General features: G+C 49.3%; 1 protein-coding gene across 3 annotated transcripts in view; it reads right to left on the bottom strand.

Annotated features, from left to right (window-relative positions):
• LOC141056887 (bifunctional glutamate/proline--tRNA ligase-like) overlaps nt 1-25,234 on the bottom strand; it is a 69,803-nt gene that overhangs the window by 8,813 nt on the left and 35,756 nt on the right. For all 3 annotated transcript variants that reach the window (XM_073553330.1, XM_073553332.1, XM_073553331.1), the window contains 8 exons: nt 17,135-17,207; nt 15,094-15,173; nt 14,894-14,995; nt 12,645-12,800; nt 7,896-8,093; nt 7,462-7,635; nt 6,001-6,161; nt 5,820-5,898 (listed from right to left, as the gene is read on the bottom strand). In XM_073553330.1, coding sequence (XP_073409431.1) covers nt 5,820-5,898; nt 6,001-6,161; nt 7,462-7,635; nt 7,896-8,093; nt 12,645-12,800; nt 14,894-14,995; nt 15,094-15,173; nt 17,135-17,207 — 1,023 coding nt within the window. The remainder of the gene's footprint in view (nt 1-5,819; nt 5,899-6,000; nt 6,162-7,461; nt 7,636-7,895; nt 8,094-12,644; nt 12,801-14,893; nt 14,996-15,093; nt 15,174-17,134; nt 17,208-25,234) is intronic.

Genomic DNA, 25,234 nt, shown 5'->3' with positions numbered 1-25,234 from the left:
GTGGGGAGACGCCAGGGAGCGTCTGCTGTGAGTTGCACTACGTCGGCGTGCCATGTACGCCTGGGCCAGTCTGGAGCAAATAGGATGGTGGGAACACCCTCTTGTTTGATCTTCCTCAGGACTCTGGAAATCAGGGGAAGGGGTGGAAAAATGTACAGAAGCCGGAACTGGGTCCAGTCCTGAACCAGGGCATCTGCTCCGAGCGACTGCGGATTGCGCGTCCTGGCCATGAAATTGGGAACTTTGGCATTGAGATGGGATACCATCAGAACCACGTCCGGGGTCCCCCAACGATGGCAGATCTGATGGAAAACTTCGGGATGGAGAGACCACTCCCCCGAGTCCATTCCTTGACAGCTGAGATAGTCGGCTTCCCAGTTGTCCACACCCGGAATGTGGACCGCAGAGAGTACCGACCTCGCATCCTCCGCCCAGTGTAGGATACGTGTTACTTCGTTCATCGCCTGGATGCGGTTGCCGCCTTGATGGATCACGTATGCCACCGCCGTGGCATTGTCCGACTGCACTCTGATATGAGAGTCTGCTAGCAAGTGATGGAAGGCTTTCAATGCCAGGAAGATGGCCCGAATTTCCAGGATGTTGATGGGCATGGTCACTTCCATTGGTGACCACTTGCCTTGCGCTCTGTGATGTAGGTGTACCGCGCTCCAACCCGTAAGGCTTGCGCCGGCGGTCAAAACCTTTCAGTGACCGGAGAGAAAGGATTTTCCCATTGCAAGCGAGGTTGGCTGGAGCCACCAGTGCAGGGACCTCCTGGTTTTCGCTGATAACCGGAACTCTCTGTTGAGAGAGAACAGATTCCTGTCCCAGGACTTGAGGATGGGGTCTGAGGTGAAACTGGGCAAATGGTACCGCCTCCATTGCCGCTGCCATCCTGCCCAGTCCGCTCATGGCATACCGGAGAGATCGGGGAAAACCGCGGAGGAGAGTGTGAACTCCCAAACGGAGGGCCAGTGCCTTGTCCCTGGGGAGGATCACCAGACCCCTGGATGTGTCAAATAGCATCCCCAGGAAGACTGACTTGGGGTAGTCGAGGACTTCTGTAAATTGACTAACCATCCCAGGCGACTCAGAGTGTCGATCGTGATTGAGACTTTGACCTCGCAGTCCTTGAAGGTGGGGGCCTTGATGAGGAGGTCGTCCAGGTATGGAACGACTACTATGCCTCTGGAGTGCAGAACGTCCATGGTAGCTGCCATGTCCTTTGTAAATGTTCTGGGAGCCGTGGCGAGACCAAACGGGAGGGCCACAAACTGGTAATGGTCTTGGTTGATTGCGAGTTTGAGAAATCTGATGGGCGGAGCAATCGGTATATGCAGGTATGCGTCCTGTATGTCTATGGAGGCGAGATATTCTCCTTCCTCCATGGACGCAACGATTGACCGGAGGGATTCCATGCGAAGGTGACGAACTCGAACATACTTATTCAGTTGCTTGAGGTCTAGTATGGGTCGGACGCTGCCTCCCTTTTTGGGCACCACGAACAGGTTGGAGTAGAACCCTCGTAAGCGCTCGTCTGCTGGAACCGGTATTATGACTCCTGCTTGCAGGAGGGATGAAACCGCTTGATGGAAGGCTCGAGCTTTGAGTGGAGGTTTTGGAGGGACAGAGAGAAAAAATCTGTGCGGTGGGCTGGTAGTAACTCGATCTTGTATCCTGAAGACACTATTTCCTTGACCCACCTGTCTTCTGTAATAGGCAGCCAGACCTGCTGAAAGAGTAGCAGTCGTCCGCCTACAAGTGGGGTGTTTTCCGGAGGGGATGAGTAATGATGAATGAAAAGTCTGAGCTTTCCCTCCCTTGGATTTTGCCTGGCTTTCCTTTGACTGCCAGTTTCTGTCCAGCCTCTGTGCCGCCCGTGTGTTGTCCCTGAGAGGGGAACTGTTACGATTTTGTGCCGGGAGCGAGAAAGACATCAACAAACTGGAGCAAGTTCAGAAAAGAGCAACCAGAATGGTGACCGGTCTGCAAACCCTGTCTTATGAGGAAAGGTTGCAGGATTTGGGATTGTTTAGTTTGCAAAAGAGAAGACTGAGAGGAGACTTAATAGCTGTCTACAAATATCTCAAGGGCTGTCACATTGTAGAAGGATCATCTTTATTCTCATTTGCACAAGGAAAGACTAGAAGCAATGGGTTGAAACTGAATGGGAGGAGACACAGATTAGATAAAACTTTTTGACAGTTAGAGTGATCAATGAGTGGAACAAGCTGCCACGAGAAGTGGTGAGTTCTCCTTCAATGGATGTCTTCAAACAGAGGCTGGACAGACATCTGACTGGGATGATTTAGCGAATCCTGCTTTGAGCAGGGGGTTGGACCAGATGGCCCAGGAGGTCCCTTCCAACTCTACGATTCTATGATTCTATGACTAGCCTGAAGAAATCCGAAAGGATCGGAAACGAGATTGATTACGTCTTTTAAACGTGCGTTTTGGTTTTAGCTGAGGGAGGGAAGTACTTTTACCCCCGGTAGCATTGGATATCATTGTATCCAGCTTTTCACCGAAAGGACAGCCCCTGAAATACAGGAGATTTGTTAGGGACTTTTTTAAGGCCGCATCCGCCTTCCATTGTCTTAGCCAGAGAATACGCCGGATTGTGATGGCGTTTGATGCTATTTCCGCTACCCCTCTTGCAGAATCCAACGCTGCATGGACCATGTAATCTGCCACTACTGCAATTTGCACCGCCTGGTCCGCCAGCTGAGGATTTGAAGCTTGGAGGCCCTGTTGTAATAGATCAGCCCAGGCCATAATGGCCTTGGCTGCCCAAACTGAAGCAAATGCAGGAGCTAAAGAGGCACCTGCCGCCTCGAAGATTGAACGAGCCATGCGTTCTACCTGTCTGCTGCGTCCTTGAGGGCTGAGCTGTCAGGCAGCGAGAGAAGCGTTTGTGCTGCCAGCCTAGAGACTGGAGGATCCACTTTAGGCGGATCTGTCCAATCCTTAGTGTCCTTCTGTGGGAAGGATGGATGGAAGAGATTATATCCTCAACTAGCGCAGCATTGCTAGGGGGACAAGGGAGCAGAGCGTTCCTTGTTTCGTTATCTGAGTTGGAGTCACATATGCCCTCTGAGTCTGGGATCGTTGTGGAGATCCACATTGTCTCTCTCTATCAGGGGACGGTCTCGGTGACCTGTAGCCACTGTCTCTCCCTGGAGGGGGACGACCTAGTGCTATGTGAGGACGCAGATGAACGCGACCTGTGGGTCCGCTTACGTCTCGAACTGTCGTAAGCGGCCTGTTCCTGATACCGGACGTCCCTTTGCTGGGTAACGTTCATAGTCGAGACATGACCCTGCAGAGCCTGCAGTAGTGAGGAGGTCAGGTTATCTATAGACTTTGTTATAGACTGTGACATCTCAGTCGCCCATTCCGGAGCAGTAGTGGCCGCAGAAGCGTTGCTGTTCTTTGGGTACAGTCCCAGCAGTGCGGGTATGCCGCTGGGGAGAGTGGCCTTGCAGGCTGTGCACACTGCGTAAAAGCAGTCTTGCCTGGTCCTTTTTTGAGCCCGACATAGTACCTATTTGCAGAGGCCCTACAGGGGTATCTATGCAGAGGAAAGAAGGAGTAGGGGAGCGTTATAGGTCACAGGAACTCACAGCTGAGTACAAAGAACCCAGCTGTGATCTTACCCCACCGGTGCTCCCCCTAGGTCCAGCGCTGATAAATCCTCTTGTGCCCCCCAGAGACTGCTGTGCTGCCTTCAGTTTCTTCAGGTGCAGCAAGATGGCCACCGGATTCTGAGGTGGAGGGGGAAGGGGGCGGAGAGCTGAAAAGGGCACGCGGAGCTATGTAAAAGCGCGCCCTTCCTGTCTCAATCCGCCCCTTCTATGACACTGTAGTGTCATTTTTCGTCATCCGGGGGGCGGGAATAAGGCGGCGACTTCGGCTAGGCCGAAGCCGCGGCATAAATTTGATAGCTCATGCCCAGAAGGGCTCCAGGACGGCGCGGTTGTCCGGGGGAGGGTCGGATTCCAACCAGACCCCCCCGGATTGAACGGTAGGCTAGCGGTGGGGACATGAGCGCCACCTGGGCCCTGTGGGGGGTCCCTTTGAGGCGCTATGCAGCTGGTGCTGCCGCAGAGACAGGGGTGCCGGGAGCCCTGTCTCTGACAAGTGCCATGCCTGCCTGCACCTCCCCCGGTCCAAACAGGAGCCCGCAGCTGGGCTGGGGTCCCTGGACATGTAAGTGGCCGAATGGTACCTGGTACAGGCCCTACCTGCGGTGTCTCGACCTAATGCCCCCAGAGGGGGATTAGGGAGGGTGCTGCTGTCACCGTCAGGGGGGCTTCGTCCTACCCTCGACCTCAACCCAGAGCCCAAGGAACTGGGGAAGGAGGGGGGGGGCCTCAACTTCGAACCAGTACCCGAGGGACTGGGGAAGGAGCGACATGGGGAAGAGCCATCTCGACCTCAACCGGGTACCCCTTAATAGGGGACCAAGGAGGGAGCCATGCCGGGGGTCTCACTGGAGACCCGCTTTTCTTCATCTGTAATCCGTTGAAAAAAATTAAGGAAAAAAACGGAAGAGAAAAAAATCTTAGGTGTGCCTCCTTGCGACACTAAGCAAAAACTGGAGAAGGCTGACGCCGTCCAGGGGTGTATACTGCAGAGGAGGAGCCAAAGTTAATCTTTTTCAGATTATGCATAGTGTCGCCTCCTAGTGGACAGCAGCATAACACCCACGGTTCTGTGTCCCCCAATAAGGCGACAGAGTAAACCCTCACTGTTGCCCTGATCCACTCCTGCCTGGACTACTGTAACGCTCTATTAATTGGTTTCCCCCTCACTCGACTTTCCCCTCTCCAGTCCATCATTAATGCAGCAGCCAGGGTCATCTATCTGGCTAATCGGTACTCAGACGCCTCCACTCTGTGCAAGTTATTGCACTGGCTGCCCATTCATTATAGGATCCAATTCAAAGTACTTGTTCTCACCCACAAAGTTCTCCATAGTGCGGCACCCCCCCTACATCTCCTCCCTCATTTCTGTCTATCGGCCTACTTGCTTCTTATGCTCCGCAAGCGACTTTCGCTAACATCCACACTAATAACAATAAACAATAATCTTTATTTTTATATAGCGCTAACATATTCTGCAGCGCTTTACAGTTTGCACACATTTTCATCACTGTCCCCGATGGGGCTCACAATCTAAATTCCCTATCAGTATGTCTTTGGAGTGTGGGAGGAAACCGGAGTAGCCGGAGGAAACCCACGCAAACACGGGGAGAACATACAAACTCCTTGCAGATGTTGTCCTTGGTGGGATTCGAACCCACTGAGCCACCGTGCTGCCCCAAATCCGTACCTCCCACTCCTGGCTCCAAGACTTCTCACTAGCTGCACCAATCCTCTAGAATGCTCTACCCCGAGAAATTAGGACTAACCACAACTTATACAGTTTTAGGAGCTCCATAAAACCACGTCTGTTCAGAGCGGCCTATCACGTTCCATCAAACTACAATGCACCCAAAAGCACCACACAAACTGGCTGGTGACAACTTCATGCAGCCTTAATCTATCCCCATTCCCTCAAAATAGCTAGACCATCATTGCAAATATGCACGTGTACTTTGTGTCAGCTGTATAGATCAGCTGTTGTGTGTGAGGAAAGGTGCAGTCTCAGCGCAAGAGCCTGCACCAAACAGGGGGGAGTCCAACATGGGCGTACCATTATGCCCAAAGTCAGAAAGGGGTTAATCTCTTGTAAGGAGAAACAGAATGAAGGGTAATTGTGGTTCTTTCAGGCCTGGTTGTTCAGGGGCTAATCTGGAAATAGTAAAAGCTACTTACTTTCCCTGTGTCGAGCAGCTTCTGAAACTCTTCCATTGTGTTGGCGACAACCATGTGACTTGTCAGATCGCTGAGGGCCCTGAGGAAGGGGAAGGTAATGAGTGACCCCAAAATCCAGCTAAAATCTCCAGAATTCAGTCACTATGGCTGCTAGCGGCATTATAAAGTGTAGATGTGTTACCTGTTATAGAGGTTCTTGTGAATTTCCTCTAGAAGATCCTGTAGTTTTGTTTCGGCCTGATCCTCAGGTATGGTCAGTTTCTCTCCGGTGTCCCGTCTGACAGCTACGAACTGCTTACTCTTCATGTCTCTGGGCCCCACTTCAAGTCTGATGGGGACCCCCTGTGTAAAGCAAGACAAGAAATTAAAAAAAAAAAAAAAAAAAAAATGCAGGACAACCTCTTTAAAGTGCCACATCTATGCACAGTTTGTGTATGGTATTGCAGCTCATGTCAATAAATACTGCTGAAGTTTTCTTCCCCTTCTTCCATCAGCCAAAACTTTTTTTTTTGTCTACATGGCCACACGGTGGCTGGTGTTTTGAAGGGTAAGTCGTAGTTTTGGATGATGCCATACAATGTACTGAGAAATTAGAGAAAAAAATTCAAGCGCTGTGAAATTTTAAATTTTCTTTATTTTTGCTCAAAGTAAAGAAAGGGATTTAAACTTTTACGTTTGACTTTTTATTAGTACTTTTAATCCCTTTTTTATAGTCCCAATCACTTGTACTGTATGCTGCAATATTTCAGTAAATATTAACAATCTCCTATTAAGCACTTCTGTGCGTCATAGCAGTACAAAGATAGTGGCAAACTGGACCTATCTGCCATAGCAAACCATTGTGGGAGAAGGGTAAGGTCATATGAACAATGGAATGAAACAAAACTCTGGATCTCAATGTTTCAATGCTGCGGTCTTGAGATTAATTGCAGCACTGAAACGGTTAAAAAAGCAGCAGGCGCTGTCTGTATGAAATAGCTGGCACCAGTCATGTATGAGGCAGGGACCCAAAACCTGCCGTACATGTACAGCAAATGTCTGGAAGGGGTTAAAAATAGGATGCTTGTGACATTAATACATTTAGGATCGCAGATATTTTGAGCCTTAACATCAAAGCCATTTTTTCTTTTTATCACTGCGTTCCAATAATCCTAAACTTTAAATTTTTCTATGCCTGGATAGCATCATCCATCGGACTGTTATTAAGTTAGAGGGTATCTGCTGCTGGCTTTACGGTGAGGTGAGTGAATGAGTTATGTTACGAGCATCACCTGTAACATACACTTTACATGTAGGACATTTTGCATTAAATGGTTACAAAGTCAAATCAAATCCATACAAGCAGTGAGAGAGACGCAGAGTAATATTTGTCAGTACAGACAGGAAGGTTCATAAAACCTAAGCTCAATGTCTAACCAGCGAGCGTTCACCGTGTAATCAGTCACACATAAAGTGCAAGCAGAGGATATTTTCGATGTTTTATAATTGACCATTTTTACAGCTGATTACAACCGGATGAGGAAACCGCAATAAAGGCCAACAATAAACCTCTGCCTAATAAACCCCCTCTCACACGCTCAAAATTTTGCTTTTGCACCTGAACGTGGCATGCGAGCAAGTGGGTTAATATCAGGTAACTAACCTTCAGCTCCCAGTGGTTGAACTTCCACCCAGGGGAGTAGTTGTCACGTAGGTCGGTTCGTGCTCGGACGTTCACGTTGAGAAGGCGCTTGAAATACTGACTGCATTTCTGGAGGAGAGCTTCCCTGTCTTCTTCAGATAGCGAGTTTGTGATGCCACACGGGATCACAATAACCTGCAAAAGAAAAAAAATATCAATCAACTTTTTTTTTTTTTAATTTGGTGACAGAAGATGCCTTCTCCATCTGTATAACCACTTAGATGCTGCAGTCAGCATTGACCGTGGCAGCTTAGGCGGTTAAACAGCAAGAATCAGAGTCCTCTCAAAATCCAGAGTAGGGTGTCAGCGGTAAAATACAGCAGGCACAGTGCGGACACACCAACCTGTGCCATAACTTTGCCGTCATAGTATCATCTGGCAGAGTCAGGACTCACCTGGACACAGGCAACTCGCGGAGGCAGCACCAGACCCATATTGTCTCCATGCACCATGGTCATTACGCCGATCGTCCTGGTGGTGAGACCCCACGAGTTCTGGAAGGCATACTGCTTTTCACCTGGTTTTTTTGGATCTTCAAATATGATTTCAAACATTTTTGAGAAGTTTTGGCCGAGGTGATGTGATGTGGCACCCTGTAAGCAAGAAAAGAAGTGGGGAGTAGAGTTGAGCGAAACAGGTCGGCCAGATTCATAAGTCACCGACTTATGACAAAGTCGGGTGTCGCCGACCGAAACCCGACCACAGCGTGAAGTCGGCCATGCAGTTGGCAAAACGAGCACCAAAGTCGGATTTCCCACAATGCTTGCACGTGACTTTTTTCAGCCACTGAGCAAGGACGTACGAGAGAGAGAGAGATTTCGTGCACTTTAAAAAAAGAGGTCCGGCATGTAGGTATGTTTACTGTCCTCAACTCACTGCGGACTTTGCTTCCCCATTGACTTGCATTGGGTTTCGTGTTTCATTCGGACCTTCGACTTTTCCCTATAGTCGGCCGTTTTCTTTAGACTCGACTTTTGAGAAAGTCGGGTTTCATGAAACCTGACTCGACCCTAAAAAAGGTAAAGTCGTTCATCTCTAGTGGGGAGTTGTTTATCTGCTTGACAATGTGCTAAAAGCATCAAAACTACTAAAAAGTATAAATACAGCCTGGTGAAGAGTGAAGGTCACAAATTAAAAGGGAAAAAGAATTAACCCTTTTTATACAGCATCTAATAATCAGGGAGCCATTGTGCCGTCTGTATACCCTTAAAGTTTATGGACATGCAACAAATAAGAATTATTTTTACATATTAGTGGTAACACATAGTCAATAAAATTGTCTGCAAGCTTCATTCCTTCAATAATTTTCAGATCCTTTGATAAGCAGTTTGCAGCCTGATCCAAATATTAGATTTTGCTATGAGTGTTTTTCTCAGTAATATACACTCACTGGCCACTTTATTAGGTACACCATGCTAGTAACGGGTTGGACCCCCTTTTGCCTTCAGAACTGCCTCAATTCTTCGTGGCAGAGATTCAACAAGGTGCTGGAAGCATTCCTCAGAGATTTTGGACCATATTGACATGATGGCATCACACAGTTGGCGCAGATTTGTCGGCTGCACATCCCTGATGCGAATCTCCCGTTCCACCACATCCCAAAGATGCTCTATTGGATTGAGATCTGGTGACTGAGGAGGCCATTTGAGTACAGTGAACTCATTGTCATGTTCAAGAAACCAATCTGAGATGATTCGAGCTTTATGACATGGCGCATTATCCTGCTGAAAGTAGCCATCAGATGCCTGTTCTTAGCTGAGAGGAGTGGTACCCAGTGTGGTCTTCTGCTGCTGTAGCCCATCTGCCTCAAAGTTCGACGCACTGTGCGTTCAGAGATGCTCTTCTGCCTACCTTGGTTGTAACGGGTGGCAATTTGAGTCACTGTTGCCTTTCTATCAGCTCGAACCAGTCTGCCCATTCTCCTCTGACCTCTGGCATCAACAAGGCATTTCCGGCCACAGAACTGCCGCTCACTGGATTTTTTTTCTTTTTCGGACCATTCTCTGTAAACCCTAGAGATGGTTGTGCGTGAAAATCCCAGTAGATCAGCAGTTTCTGAAATACTCAGACCAGCCCTTCTGGCACCAACAATCATGCCACGTTCAAAGGCACTCAAATCACCTTTCTTCCCCATACTGATGCTCGGTTTGAACTGCAGGAGATTGTCTTGACCATGTCTACATGCCTAAATGCACTGAGTTGCCGCCATGTGATTGGCTGATTAGAAATTAAGTCTTAACACACAGTTGGACAGGTGTACCTAATAAAGTGGCCAGTGAGTGTAGGCTGGATGTGAGGATTGTGTCTTTATCCCAATAACAGACTGAATGCGACTCTTGTGTCTCAGTAATACAGGCTGGATGTCTGGGTGTCTGTTGCGGTAATATAAGCTGGATGTGAGGCCTGTGTGTCCCTCCCTGAAATACAGACTAGATGTGAGTTGTGTGTCTCTGCCCCAGTAACATAGGCTGCATGAGAGTGGTGTGTGTCTGTCTCAGTAATATAGGCTGAATTTGAGGTCTGTGTATCTATCCCAGTACTATAAGCTGGATGTGAGGTCTGGTGTTTCCCAGTAATATAGGCTGGATGTGAGGTCTGTGTGTTTCCCAGTAATATAGGCTGGATGTGAGGTCTGTGTGTTTCCCAGTACTATAGGCTGGATGTGAGGTCTGTGTGTTTCCCAGTAATATAGGCTGGATGTGAGGTCTGTGTGTTTCCCAGTAATATAGGCTGGATGTGAGGTCTGTGTGTTTCCCAGTAATATAGGCTGGATGTGAGGTCTGTGTGTTTCCCAGTAATATAGGCTGGATGTGAGGTCTGTGTGTTTCCCAGTAATATAGGCTGGATGTGAGGTCTGTGTGTTTCCCAGTAATATAGGCTGGGTGTGAGGTCTGTGTGTTTCCCAGTAATACAAGCAGGATGTGAGGTCTGTGTATCTCCCAGTAATACAAGCAGGATGTGAGGTCTGTGTATCTCCCAGTAATACAAGCAGGATGTGAGGTCTGTGTGTTTCCCAGTAATACAAGCAGGATGTGAGGTCTGTGTGTTTCCCAGTAATACAAGCAGGATGTGAGGTCTGTGTATCTCCCAGTAATACAAGCAGGATGTGAGGTCTGTGTATCTCCCAGTAATACAAGCAGGATGTGAGGTCTGTGTATCTCCCAGTAATATAGGCTGGATGTGAGGTCTGTGTGTTTCCCAGTAATATAGGCTGGATGTGAGGTCTGTGTGTTTCCCAGTAATATAGGCTGGATGTGAGGTCTGTGTGTTTCCCAGTAATATAGGCTGGATGTGAGGTCTGTGTGTTTCCCAGTAATATAGGCTGGATGTGAGGTCTGTGTGTTTCCCAGTAATATAGGCTGGGTGTGAGGTCTGTGTGTTTCCCAGTAATACAAGCAGGATGTGAGGTCTGTGTATCTCCCAGTAATACAAGCAGGATGTGAGGTCTGTGTATCTCCCAGTAATACAAGCAGGATGTGAGGTCTGTGTATCTCCCAGTAATACAAGCAGGATGTGAGGTCTGTGTATCTCCCAGTAATACAAGCAGGATGTGAGGTCTGTGTGCCTATCCCAGTAATATAGGCTGGTGTGAGGTCTGTGCATCTATCCCAGTACTATAGGCTGGATGTGAGGTCTGCGTGTCTCCCAGTAATATAGGCTGGATGTGAGGTCTGCGTGTCTCCCAGTAATATAGGCTGGATGTGAGCTCTGTGCCCCTCTCAGTAGTGCAGCTAGGATGAGTGCTGTGTAAATCTTTCAATAATATAGGCTCAATGTGAGGTCTGTGTCTCTCTCTCTCAGTAATATATGCTCAATGCAAGTTCTGTGTCTGTCAGTCAAGAATATAGCATGGATGTGAGCTTTGTGTGCGTCTCCCATTAATACAAGCTGGATGTAACATGTTTCTACAAACAATACAGGCTCGTTGTGTGTTCTATGCCCATGTCCCAGTAATTTAAGCTTGATGTGAGCTGTGTCTTTCTCCCAGTAATATAGGTTGTATGTGAGATCTGTGTTTTTCTCTCAGTGATACCTGCAATATAGGCTTAATATACGCTCTGTACATCTCTCCCAGCAGTACAGGTTGGATATAAGGATTGTGTATGCCTCAAAGTAATATGGGCTGGATGTGAGGTCTGTGTACCCAGGGTTGTGTAGTCTTCATTAGCTCATGTAGCTGCACAGCTTCTATCTTGCATCTATTTCCCCTTCATATGCTTTCCACTTTATCTTTGCCTGTTTTCTCTGCCCTCCCTAAGATGCTTTTCTCCCATCTCCAATGTTGTGGAAATCCATGTTTGTTTGCAAATCACAAATTGCAAGGGTCTCACTTGCTACAGACTGTAATGCAAGTGGCATGCGACTGCAGCTTGGTCCAGCATCCGGTGACGACCACTTCAACGAGCACATAGGAGGAGACAACACTACAGAATTATAAAAGGGACCCTGGTGGATTTTTTTTTTTTTTAATTTTACATTATCCACGTTGTAGTAAAGTCAGGTAGGACAGGGTTAAGTCCCAGCTCTCCAAATCTTGATTAGATGCACCAGCCTAGCCTTTTACTAGAAATATGGCCTTGGGTCAGTCTGCCGGATGGAGCAGAGTCGAGTGTGCTGATGGTGAATGACCAGCCAGAATGTGAGCTATAGCTGGAAGAGGGACAGGCCAGGGTTTCTCACTGAAGGGTCAGATAGGAAAGTTTAGCAAGTCTGTGTGTGTGTAAGCTGCAGCCTTTTCAGTGTGAACTGTGCCTGGAGTTGAACACTTCTGTTTGGTGCTGGAAGCTTCTGGAGCTAGGGCTGAAGGAGACACCGAGACTGGTGGGATTGAGATTGGGCCTGTTCTATGTATGATGTTTGCTCCGGGATAACGGACTGTAATCAGTTCGGGTGAGCCCGTGGTGACACATGTGCCCTGCTAAATGAACTGTAATTTTCTGTGATACCTTTAGGACCAGATGAGGTTGCTTTTTTGTTTTTGATAGTATCTGAGTTTAATTAAATAAAAAAAAAAAAAACCACGCACCTGTCTGGAACAAACCGCATTGCCTGTGTGAACGCTACCTAATGCCTACCTGAGAGGGTGGCTCCCTACAATAGTTAGTACCATAAGAACTTGGGCGGACCCTCCTCCTACTACCCACCTGGATCGCTCGGCCGCTGGCAGAAATGAACGCTTCTACAGTGGTGGTGTAATCGCCTCCTGCAAACTTTTCTTTCTCAGTCTTCCTTCCTTTTACTACAGGAATTGCCAAGAGCTCCTCATAGACCCGGGCATAGAAATCCAGAATCTGCAGGACCTGCAGGCATCATCAAAGACAATTAATATTTCAAAGCTCTTTCACTGTTACTGGAAACAGTCAACAAGCTGGTTGACAGATGCACCCCCTAATAACCAGTCTCTACATCAGGATATTCGAAAATGAAAACATTATTTCATTTACATGTAAGAAATGTCAATTGCAGACCTGAAAACTAAGGATTTTGTGAGGTCCCCCCCCCAGCACTTGCAGTATCGAAAAGTGACGCTGTGCCTTTAAAAAAAGTTGCTGCTCACTGTGCATGGAAAGAGCGTCAGAAACTTCTAATCTAAGGAACCTGGGAACATTTTATTAAAGTAATTCATTTCACAAAGTGACTTTAGGTAAAAAAAATGAAAAGAATCTGTATTTATTTACAGCCCGACTTAAAGGGAACCTGTCACCCCCCACAGGTGATTTTAAGTAATAGAGCCACCTTGTGCAGCACTAATCCTGCATTCTGTCAAGGTGGCTCTTTTATTTAGCGTCCCTTCCACCGCCAAAATAATCCTTTTTAAAATTGGTCAGACATACCTGATATTTGTCAGGGGGACAGGGCTTTCCGCCCTGGACACAGATGCCTCACATACGTCAGTCATGTCCTGCTTTTGAATTTGGCGCCGCCACCTCAGCGTTCATTTCTTTTTCTGGTGCCTGCTGCACCGCTGCCCTGCTTAGCTCCGCCTCTACTGGTCACATGGTGCTGACGTCATCACAGGTCCTGCTGCACCAATGAAAGAATATTACAGCGCAGGTGCAGCGTTCATTTCTTTTTCTGGTGCCTGCTGCACCGCTGCCCTGCTTAGGTCCGCCTCTACTGGTCACATGGTGCTGATGTCATCACAGGTCCTGCTTGCACCCACTGCTCTGGTGAGCTCCGCCCCTACTGGTCACATGGTGCTGACGTCATCACAGGTCCTGCTGCACCACTGAAAGAATATTACAGCGCAGGTGCAGCGTTCATTTCTTTTTCTTGCACCTGTGCTGTAATATTCTTTCAGTGGTGCAGCAGGACCTGTGATGACGTCAGCACCATGTGACCAGTAGGGGCGGAGCTAAGCAGGGCAGCGGTGCAGCAGGCACCAGAAAAAGAAATGAACGCTGAGGAGGCAGCACCAAATTCAAAAGCAGGACATGACTGACGTATGTGAGGCGTCTCTGTCAGAGGGGGAAAGCCCTGTCCCCCTGACAAATATCAGGTATGTCTGACCAATTTTAAAAACGATTATTTCGGCGGTGGAAGGGAAGCTAAATAAAAGAGCCACCTAGACAGAATGCAGCATTAGTGCTGCACAAGGTGACTCTTTTACTTAAAACCGCCTGTGGGGGGTGACAAGTTTCCTTTAAGTGGTGTAACCGAAAAAGAGAGGAAAAAAAAAAAAATTCTGCAATGTGACGTCCAAAGCAAATAATAACGAGGCCCCTTGTATTACAGATCTTGGGCACAACTCCATTTATATGACCCTATAGGAATAAGCCGAGAAAGGTGAAGTGAGGACACTTGGCGGACAGAGCCGGGATCAAGACGACAGGTAAGCGGCAGCAAGACGGGGCAACGCTGCCATCTTGTGGGCCGCTGGAAACATTACACCCACCTGTGCCAAATGGACAGGAAATCCTACTCGTTGTCATTCAGACTTGATCCTGTAGGACTATTTTCTGGCCATTTGCTAAAGTATTTAATTCTGGACTAGTTAGATTTTTATTTCTTTTTCCATTATGGCAGTCATAACATTTTTAATCATTTTGTCGGATGTGTGATAGTTTCTTTATTGCTGTACTAGTTACACAATATATAGGTGTCATTTTTTGGTACATATAAATTACTGTTAATTACATTAACTTTTGTTATTTTTTTTTTGCAAAACAGCAGGAAAAACTAATTTTGATTAAGTTTTATGACATACTTTTATCATCCAAAAATATTTCATGTATTGGGGACTTATAATCCACATCTCTCTATGCCGCTGCATTATCTTAAGTACTAATGGTACATAGCCAGTTGCTAGGGCAGAGCAAAACTATAGTCAGCAGGATATATGGAGAAAGAGTTAATTAAAAAATCTCCCAATACATTTACAGAACAGACATACCTCCTCTGCAGCCTCCTCTTGTGTAGCAAAAGCAGTGTGTCCCTCCTGCCACAGGAACTCGCGGGTGCGGAGGAACGGCTGAGGATGTTTGAACTCCCACCTCTGGAAGGGGTAGGAAAAAAAAAAAAAAAAGTCAATTGTAAAGGCTAAAGAGGCCAATATAGGGCTACCGTGCAGCAGATGATAGTACATGTACATACCACAACGTTGCACCACTGGTTGAGCTTTATAGGGAGGTCACGATGTGACTGCACCCATTTCGCGTACGCAGGATACATAACTGGAAAATGAAAATATAGAATTAGAAAAATATAATCTATAAATTTTATTTAAAAAAAAATGAATATTCATTTCTCTGTAATTGCGGGCACAGTAGTCGCAGCCGTCGGCTTCCTGCAGCGGCGGGTCGATCATGTGTGCCTGCTACTTAAGGGAATGAATATTCACTGCCCTCCACGCCCATAAGCGTGAAGGGCAGTGAATATTCATTCCCTTAAGTAGCGGGAACAGGTAACCGACCCCGCACTTGGTGGTACCGGAACAAGACGTTGTGAGGGAGTGCAGGGACGGTAAGTAGGATTTTTTTTTCAATGTTTTTCTGATGGAATCCATGCATACTAGGATAGGGATGAGGAGCCATGCATACCAGGATAGGGATGATGGAGCCATGTATACCAGGATAGGGATGAGGGATCCATGCATACAAGGATAGGGATGAGGGATCCATGCATACAAGGATAGGGATGAGGGATCCATGCATACAAGGATAGGGATGAGGGATCCATGCATACAAGGATAGGGATGAGGGATCCATGCATACAAGGATAGGGATGAGGGATCCATGCATACAAGGATAGGGATGAGGGATCCATGCATACAAGGGTAGGGATGAGGGGCCATGCATAACAGGATAGGGATGAGGGATCCATGCATACCAGGATAGGGATGAGGGATCCATGCATACAAGGATAGGGATGAGGGATCCATGCATACAATAGGGATGAGGGATCCATGCATACAAGGATAGGGATGAGGGATCCATGCATACAAGGGTAGGGATGAGGGGCCATGCATAACAGGATAGGGATGAGGGATCCATGCATACAAGGATAGGGATGAGGGATCCATGCATACAAGGGTAGGGATGAGGGATCCATGCATACAAGGGTAGGGATGAGGGGCCATGCATAACAGGATAGGGATGAGGGATCCATGCATACCAGGATAGGGATGAGGGATCCATGCATACAAGGATAGGGATGAGGGATCCATGCATACAAGGATAGGGATGAGGGATCCATGTATACAAGGATAGGGATGAGGGATCCATGCATACAAGGATAGGGATGAGGGATCCATGCATACAAGGATAGGGATGAGGGATCCATGCATACAAGGATAGGGATGAGGGATCCATGCATACAAGGGTAGGGATGAGGGGCCATGCATAACAGGATAGGGATGAGGGATCCATGCATACCAGGATAGGGATGAGGGATCCATGCATACAAGGATAGGGATGAGGGATCCATGCATACAAGGATAGGGATGATGGATCCATGCATACAAGGATAGGGATGAGGGATCCATGCATACAAGGATAGGGATGAGGGATCCATGCATACAAGAATAGGGATGAGGAGCCATGCATACAAGGATAGGGATGAGGAGCCATACATACCAGGTCAGGGATGAAGAGCCATACTTACAAGGATAGAGCTGAAGAGCCATGATTACAAGGATAGAGATGAAAAGCCATGCATACGAGGATAGGGATGAAGAGCCATGCATTCCAGGATAGGGATGAGGAGCCATGCATATCAGGACAGAGATGAGGAGCCATGCATTCCAGGATAGGGATGAGGAGCCATGCATTCCAGGATAGGGATGGGGCCATGCATATCAGGACAGAGATGAGGAGTCATGCATACAGGATAGGGATGAGGCGCCATGAAGACCAGGCTAGGGATGAGGAGCCATGAAGACCAGGACGTTTTGGAGCTTGTTTTTTAGAGCAAACATCCATTTGCAAAGCAAGTTTTTCCTAATCTAACAGGGCAGAAAGCGATCCTATTCTTGTCTCTAAAATATGTGACCCCTGTGTGGAGCCATAATGGGGCCACATCCCATATCAAGATGGCGGCGTAATGTTAGAAACTGAATGTCCCCACTACGAATGTGCCGGTTATAGCGCTGCCGGTCATTGCTGACAGCGGGTGATTTAATCCTATGATTATTTACCCGTTTCGCTCGTCGGCCGCACGGCGATTGGCTCAGCCAGTTCGGTCTTCCCTGATCGGGTCACCCAGGCCACCTAAATAAATAAAAATTGCAAACATATTTAATACAGAATAATAATAAACCTCGGTCAGATTAAACATAAAAGTAAAGCTCTAATGTACGGCCTGTAAAATAGTTTCCTACACCGCACGACCTTTCTACATTAACACCTCAGTGATGCAGTCAATTTTAGCTTACATTTACTCTTCTATCTTCCAAGAGCCATCATTTTTTTATATTTGCATTTTCACAGTCATGGATGTTCTTTTCACAAGATGACACCATTCATTTTACCATTAAAAGTACTCAAAAAACAAGAAAGAAAATAAAAGTCCTTCTTGGGCTCACATCAGCCGAGGCCCAGGTATGCACACTGTAGAATTTGGAAAACATGGATTTTTGTGAGTACTAAACCTTAAAATCCTTTTCTCCGAGACGCTCATTGGGGGACACTGGTACTGTGGGTGTATGCTACTGCCGCCTGGAGGCTGACACTAAGTGAACAAAAAAAGGTTAGCTCCTCCTCCGCCGCATACACCCTCGCCCCGATTGCGGGCGGAACTCAGTTTAGTGCAACAGCAGTAGGAGAACACAAAACAAATCAGCCTTAATGCAAAATACAATCTGTCTGGAAAAGGCCCACCCTAATCTCCACAAAAAATATAATAATTAAACAAGAGCCAACTTGGCTAACAGGGTGGGTTGCTGTGTCCCCCAATGAGCTTCTCGGAGAAAAGGATTTTACAGAGAGTACTCCCAAAAATCCATGTTTCTCCTTCGTCTCATTGGGGGACACAGGTACTGTGGGACGTCCTAAAGCAGTCCCTGGGTGGGAGATTGACTCACCGATCCAAGCCACATGCACCTCTTGTCTAAAGGTGTGCCACTGCTGCTTGGAGAACTCTTCTACCCAGGCTCGCATCTGCCAAAGCCTGAGTATGCACATTGTAATGTTTAGAAAATGTGTGCAGGCTGGACCAGGTCGCTGCCTTGCATACATGCTCCGCCGAAGCCTGGTACCGAAGCGCCCAAGAGGCGCCCCCTGCCCGAGTAGAATGCGCCCCGTTCCCTGCTGGAATCGGAGTGCCTCTAATACGGCAGGCCTCTTGAATAGTTAGACGGATCCATCTGGCTATGGTCGACTTTGATGCTCCGAGCCCCTTCCTGCGCCCTTCGGGGAGCAAGAACAGCATATCCGTCTGGCGAAAGGGTGCCGTCCGCGACACGTACCTTCTGAGTGCTCTCACTAGGTCTAATGTGTGAAGCGCTTTTTCCACATGATGTACTGGCGCTGGACAAAATGAAGGCAAGACGATATCCTCATTAATGTGAAATGAGGACACAACCTTCGGCAGAAAGGGGGGAGCTGACCTTAGAACCACTTTATCCTTGAAAAAAGTGAGAAACGGAGCTCGGCATAACAGGGCCGCCAACTCCAAGACCCGCCTAATGGAAGTTATGGCTACCAAGAATACCACCTTCCTGGAAAGGTACGACAACGAAATTTCTCGTAATGGCTCAAACGGAGCTTCCTGCAGGACACTCAGGACCAGGTTAAGGTCCCAGCTGTCTAGGGGCGCTCTATAGGGGGGTACCAAATATGAGACCCCCTGGATAAAGGTCTTCACCTGCATATTAGTAGCGATCTTTCACTGGAAGAGGACAGACAAGGCCGATATCTGTCTCCTAAGGGAGCTCGGGCCAACTCTGAGTCTAGGCCTGACTGAAGAAAAGCCAAGATGTTGGGAATAGAAAAAATTAGTGGAGCAACCCCGCGATTTCGACACCAACTAAAGACGACCTTTCAAGTGTGATGGTAAATCTTTGCCGAGGTAGGCTTCCGGGCACTAACCATTGTAGCGACCACTTCCCGCCCAAACCCCGCCTGGGTCAGAATCCAAGATTCAACGGCCATGCCGTCAAACACAGGGCCCATGAGTTCGGGTGGCAGATCGGCCCCTGCGACAGTAAGTCTGGTCGTTCTGGCAGACGCCATGGAACGTCTGCAAGGAGCTGCACTAGATCCGCGTGCCATGCCCGACGGGGCCAGTCTGGGGCCAGCAGAATTGCTGGAACCCCCTCTGTTTTGATTTTCTTGATGACCCTCGGAAGTAGTGGTAGCGGGGGAAACAAGTATGGAAGGCGAAACTGGTTCCATAGTAGAACCAACGCATCCACTGCGATCGCTCGCGGGTCCCGAGACTGAGCGACGAACACGGGCACTTTGGCGTTCACCCCGGAGGTCAGATCCACATCCGGTGTTCCCCACCGTTGGCAAATCTGCTGGAAAACCTCGGGGTGCAGAGCCCATTCCCCGGACACAACACCCTGCCGGCTGAGGAAGTCCGCCACCCAATTTTCCACGCCCGGTATGTGGACTGCTGAAATTACCGAGTGGTTCCTCTCGGCCCAGCGAAGTACGTGTTCTACTTCACGCATGGTTGCCCTGCTGCGGGTGCCCCCTTGATGATTTACGTAAGCCACCGCCGTGGCGTTGTCCGATTGAATCCGGACAGGACGTCCTGCTAGAAAGTGCTGGAAATGTTGCAGCGCCAGCCGCACTGCTCGTATCTCCAACAAGTTGATCTGGAGGCATGCCTCCTGTTGTGACCATTGCCCCTGAACTGTGTGGTGACGAAAAACCGCTCCCCAGCCAAGGAGGCTCGCGTCGGTCGTGACCACCAACCATTGAGCCAAGGAGGCTCGGGTCGGTCGTGACCACCAACCATTGATCTTGGGGGGAAAGGCTTCCCCTGAATAAGGGAGGAACTGCTCGTCCACCACTGTAGTGACTGTCTGACCTGAGAGGACAACCGGCACTGATGATTGAGCGTGAATGGGCTCTTGTCCCAGACTGTCAAGAGAGCATGCTGCAGGGGACAAAGATGAAATTGGGCAAACGGAATCGCTTCCATTGCCGCCACCATCTTCCCTAGCACCCTCATCCCGAACCGAATGGTGTGAGGGACTGGCTGCTGCAGTTTCCGGACTCCCTGCCGGAGCGCTAGAGCCTTGTCCTGAGGGAGAATTAGCAACCCTCGGGAGGTGTCGAAAATCATCCCTAAGAAAGAAATCTTCTGGGCTGGGACAAGGGATGACTTCTTCCCGTTGACCAACCATTCTAGGCGGGATAGGGTATCCAGCGCGATGCTGACATTCTCTTCGCATGCCCGAAATGAAGGGCCTTTCACCAAGAGGTCGTCTAAGTACGGCAAGACAACTATGCCCCAAGAGTTTAGAATGGCCATGACGACTGCCATTACCTTTGTGAACACCCTGGGGGCAGTAGCCAGCCCGAAGGGCAGTGCTACAAACTGGAAATGCCGGCCATCGATGGCAAAACATAGGAACTTCTGATGTGGAGAAAAAATAGGGACGTGCAGATAGGCATCCTGGATGTCTATCGAGGCCAAGTATTCCCCTTGCTCCATGGCCGCTATAACCGAACAGAGAGATTCCATTCGAAAATGTTTGATCCTGATGAACCTGTTCAGGAGCTTTAGGTCCAGTATCGGCTTGACTGTCCCGTCCTTTTTGGGGACCACGAACAGATTGGAGTAAAAACCCCGAGCCCTCTCGCACTCTGGTACGGGAATAGTGACTCCGTTGCGCTGGAGTACGTTGATGGCTCCCAGCAATGCCTCTGCCCGGGCTTCCACCTTGGGAAGCCGGGAAAGAAAAAATAGTCTTGGAGGATCTCTGACAAATTCTATTTTGTACCCGGACGACACTAATTCCGCCACCCATGCGTCGCGTGACACCGCGACCCAGACGTGGCAGAACCGGAGTAGACGGCCGCCCACCCTGTCGTTTTCGGGTAACGGCTGCCCCGAGTCATTTTGCTGAGGGTCTTTGGGATCTGGCTCCCCTCGACCTGGGCTGGCGAGCCCGCATCCTGCCCAGCGGGTTGGCTCTATATGTAACCTGTCGATCCTTGTTTTGGTTGTAGCGAACTGGAGCGGCGGAACTGGCCGCTGCCATCCACCCGGGGTTACGAAAAGCCCGAAACCGCGCCTGAGGCTGATGAAACGGCGGCTTGATTTTCTGCTGTGGGAGAAAACCGCTTTTTCCCCCTGTAGCATCAGAGATGAGTTGGTCTAATTTTTCCCCAAATAGGCGGCTACCTTGATAAGACAGGGAAGTCAAGGATTTTTTGGAAATCGAATCGGCCCGCCACATCCTTAACCATAGAGCCCTCCTAATGGCGATTGCATTAGCCACCGCTAGTGCCGCGCAATTAGCAGCGTCTAAGGAAGCATTGATCAGGTAATCATCTGCCATCGCGATCTGACTTGCTATCTCTGATACCTCCGTCGGCAGGTCCCTATCCTGCAAGACTTTATTTAATGATTTTGACCATGACATCATGGCCTTGGCTACCCATGTTGCTGCGAATGAGGGAGAGAGCGCTGAACCTGATGCCTAATATACCGAGCGGGCCAAACTCTCTATGAGCCGATCCGTGGGGTCTTCAATGCAAGAAACACTAGGTACCAATAACAAAGATTTCAAAGCCAAGCATGACACTGGCGGATCCACCACCGGGGATTCCACCCATTTCTTACAGAGCTCCGGTGCAAACGGATACCTTGCTTCCAGCATTTTCTGGCCCGAGAAACGCCTGTCCAGTTGCTCCCTGTGACGCTGTACTATGTCCTCGAACTCTGGGTGAGTGCCAAATAATACGGTCGCTTGGCCCTCTTAAAGGACACCTTATGACCTGAGGCCAGAGAGACGTCATCCTCGATACCCAAAGTCTGATTGACAGCCTCAATGAGACTGTCAACCGTCTCCCGACACCCTGGAGCATCTAGGGCCAGGGGCTCATCTGCGTCATAATCTGAACTCTGCTTGCTCCCAGATAGTGGTGACGGTGAACGAGACGCCGCACTCATGGATGCCAAAGCACCGGATGGGCCCAGAGACGCCGTGTGGGTTCTCTTCCTATGCGCCTGTCTAGAATGACTGCGGCCCCTGCAGGCCGGAGGCTCTTGTGAGGAGGATGATCCCTCCCAGACAGGCGAGCCGCCATCTCTGCCCCTATCTGGAGCCTGAAGGGTCTCGATCGCCCTTGTCAGAGAAGCCATAGACCGGGAAAGCGATAAGGCCCAGTCCGGGGGATCCGGACCCCTGGGCTCTGTCGCAGGGGAGGGCTCCTGGGCGCGTTCGGAGTCACAGGCTTCACATAGTTTTTGGCTCTGAGCTCGTGGAAACCTAACCCCACAAGAAATGCATGCGGCATAAAGGAACGTGTGCGATTTACCTTTTCCGGACATATTGCTGCCAGGCCTAATTTATATGAGGGTTGAGGGGAAGGGAGGAGGACAAAACCACCTTTAATCCCCGTAGCGCGCCTCTAGGGTCAGGGTCACACTTACCCTGTCCTGAGTCCCCACGTGCTCTTGCTGCTGCCTCTGCGCTGCGTTCCTTTCCTCTGGGTAGGCCGGGACGTTCCTCTCCCGGTCGCGGCCTACCCTGCAATGAAGCAGGAGGCTCAACTTGTTTGGCGTCCGCCCTAGCCCGCGGGGGGCGGTGCGGGAAACGACGTCACGCCGGAGGCGGGACTTCCGCCCATGGCCTTGCCCGCACGCCGCGGGGAGGGCGCGCGCGGCCTCTCTATCGCCGGGACCCGGCGTCCACGCCTGGCGAAAAGAGGGAGGAGGGAGGAGAGGGAAGGAGGATTGCCCTACACTTCCTAAGACGCCTGGAGCTTCAGTGGACAGGAACGCTGCCGCAGGACCCTCCCCAGCCCTCCATACCTGACTCCGGATCCAGCACCCAGGTAGAGGGGATGGGGTTAATTTCTGGATGATGCAGGCACCCTAACACCGTCTAACCCCTTCAGGGGGTGAGGAGAGGGCCTGTCCGCCAACTTGCAGCACCGCCGTCTAGCGTTGGTGGAGCAGTGGGGGCCGCAGAGACTAGTCTTGTGCCTCTGTGCAAGCCCATGGTTTCAATACTTAGGGGTGGACAGGGCTAAGTCCGGCATCGTGTCCCACGTCGCGGGAGAGGATACGTGGAGGGACACTCGCAAGTGCTCGCCCGTTGTTGGTTTGGGGAAATCGGACCCTTTCAATAGGATCCGTTGCCCCTGTCTTATCTTCATAAAAATAAAAAACAAAAATAGAAGTCTGGGGAAAAAAACCCAGATACGTCCCTCGGTGCGGGAAAGGATACGTGGAGACGATACTCAACACGTGCTCGCCCGTTGATGGTTTGGGGAGATCGGACCCTTTCAATAGGATCCGTCGCCCCTGTCTTATCTTCATGGAAAAAAGAAGTCTGGAGAAAACCAGACATGTGTGCCTCCAGAGACACTAAGCAAAAAATTGAGTTCCACCCGCAATCGGGGCGAGGGTGTATGCGGCGGCGGAGGAGCTAACCTTTTTTTGTTCACTTAGTGTCAGCCTCCAAGCAGCAGTAGCATACACCCACAGTACCTGTGTCCCCCAAAGAGACGAAGGAGAAAAGTATGAAGGTAAGACCAGGTAGCGGCTGTACAAAGCTGGGTCACAGAGGCCTGGTGATGGCAGCCCCCACTGCGTGGGTGGAGAGAGCCCTCACTCCTGGAGGAGGTGGTCAATCCTTCACTTGGTATGTGTCCAGTATGGCAGAGCGGAACCAGCGAGCGATAGTGGCCCCTGGAAGCAAAAAGTATCCTGCGATGACCCTCAGGAATCACGAAAAAGGAGTTGGAGTCTGAATGATTCTGTTCTTGAGAGGTGTAAGCTTTGGGGGCCCTAACAAGTTCTGATTTGTGAAGGGATGTTCTAGATGATGAGATGGGCAGAATTACGGATGATGTCCTCGTTGAGGCGGAATGGTGAAACCACCTTGGGAAGGAAAGCACCAGTTGGAGAGCCACCTTGTCCTGGTGGAGGACAAGAAAGTGGGAGCATCACGAGAGAGCTGCTAATTCTGAGAACTGCCTGATAGCAGTGATCGCAGCAAAGGACAAAACTTTCTAGGAAAGATAATAGTGGGCGATGCCTTGAATTGGTCCCTGGAAGACGCTCAAGACTAGGTTAAGGTCCCACGGATCCATGGGATGACGATATGGTGGAACAGAGTGTGCGACTCCCTGCAGGAAGGTCTTGATCTGGGAGTGGGAAACCAGAGGATAGAGAGCGTGGAGACCTGACCCTTGAGGAAATGGAGAGACAACACAGATTCTAGGCCTGAATGTAGGAAGCCCAGGAGTGAAATGAAAGAAAAGACATGAAGGTTGTCCGAATGTCCTCGCACCAGCAAAAAAAAAAAAAAAAAAAAAAGCTTTCCACGATATATGCGAGAGAACAAGGGCTTTCTCACCTTGATCATAGTCTGGATGAACTGACGAGAAGCCTGCCTATCTCAACACTGTGGCTACAACACCCATGCCATCAGATTGAGAGACTGAACTCTGGTGGAAAAGGGGACAATGAGCAAGTAAGGTCTGGGGGACCCAGGACATTCCAGGGGACATCTGAAAAAAGGACGACTGCGCACCAAGCTCTTCTGGGCCAGTCTGCTGCCATGAAGATTACTGGTACTCCTTCTGCTTTGATCTTCTTGATGAGTCTGGGAATCAAAGGGATCAGGGAAGGACCAAAGCGTCGGATCCGATCACCAGGAGGACCTAGACACGAAATGAGGGACCTTGTTGTTCATCCAGGAAGCCATGAGGTTGACGTCGGGTGTGCTCCACCTTAAAAAGATTTGGTTGAACAGATCTACAATATCTGGTTGTGTTGAGAGACCTCTTGCTTCACGAGAGGCCTTCGAACCTCCAGGATGTTGATGGGTAAAGAGGCCTCCCGGGGTTTCCAGCGGCCTTGAGCTGTGCGTTGGTGGAATACTGCCCCCACACATGTCTGCCTCCTAGTGACACTAAGTAGGTGTACCCTGTTGAGGAGGAACTTTTTTTTGCCTAGGGACAGCAACACACACACTCAGGGCTACCTGTGTTCCTCAATGAAGAGATAGAGAAATTGCAATTACCCCATTGTTTGGGTTTGTTTTCTTTTTGTTTTGTTTTTTGGGGGGGGGGGGGGATCTTTATGGCATTGAGCAGCAAAAACG

The sequence above is a fragment of the Dendrobates tinctorius genome, unplaced genomic scaffold (assembly GCF_039654945.1).
Source record: "Dendrobates tinctorius isolate UK_male_01 unplaced genomic scaffold, ASM3965494v1 ptg000201l, whole genome shotgun sequence".
NCBI lineage: Eukaryota > Metazoa > Chordata > Amphibia > Anura > Dendrobatidae > Dendrobates > Dendrobates tinctorius.
This window is presented reverse-complemented; position numbering and strand designations above follow the sequence as displayed.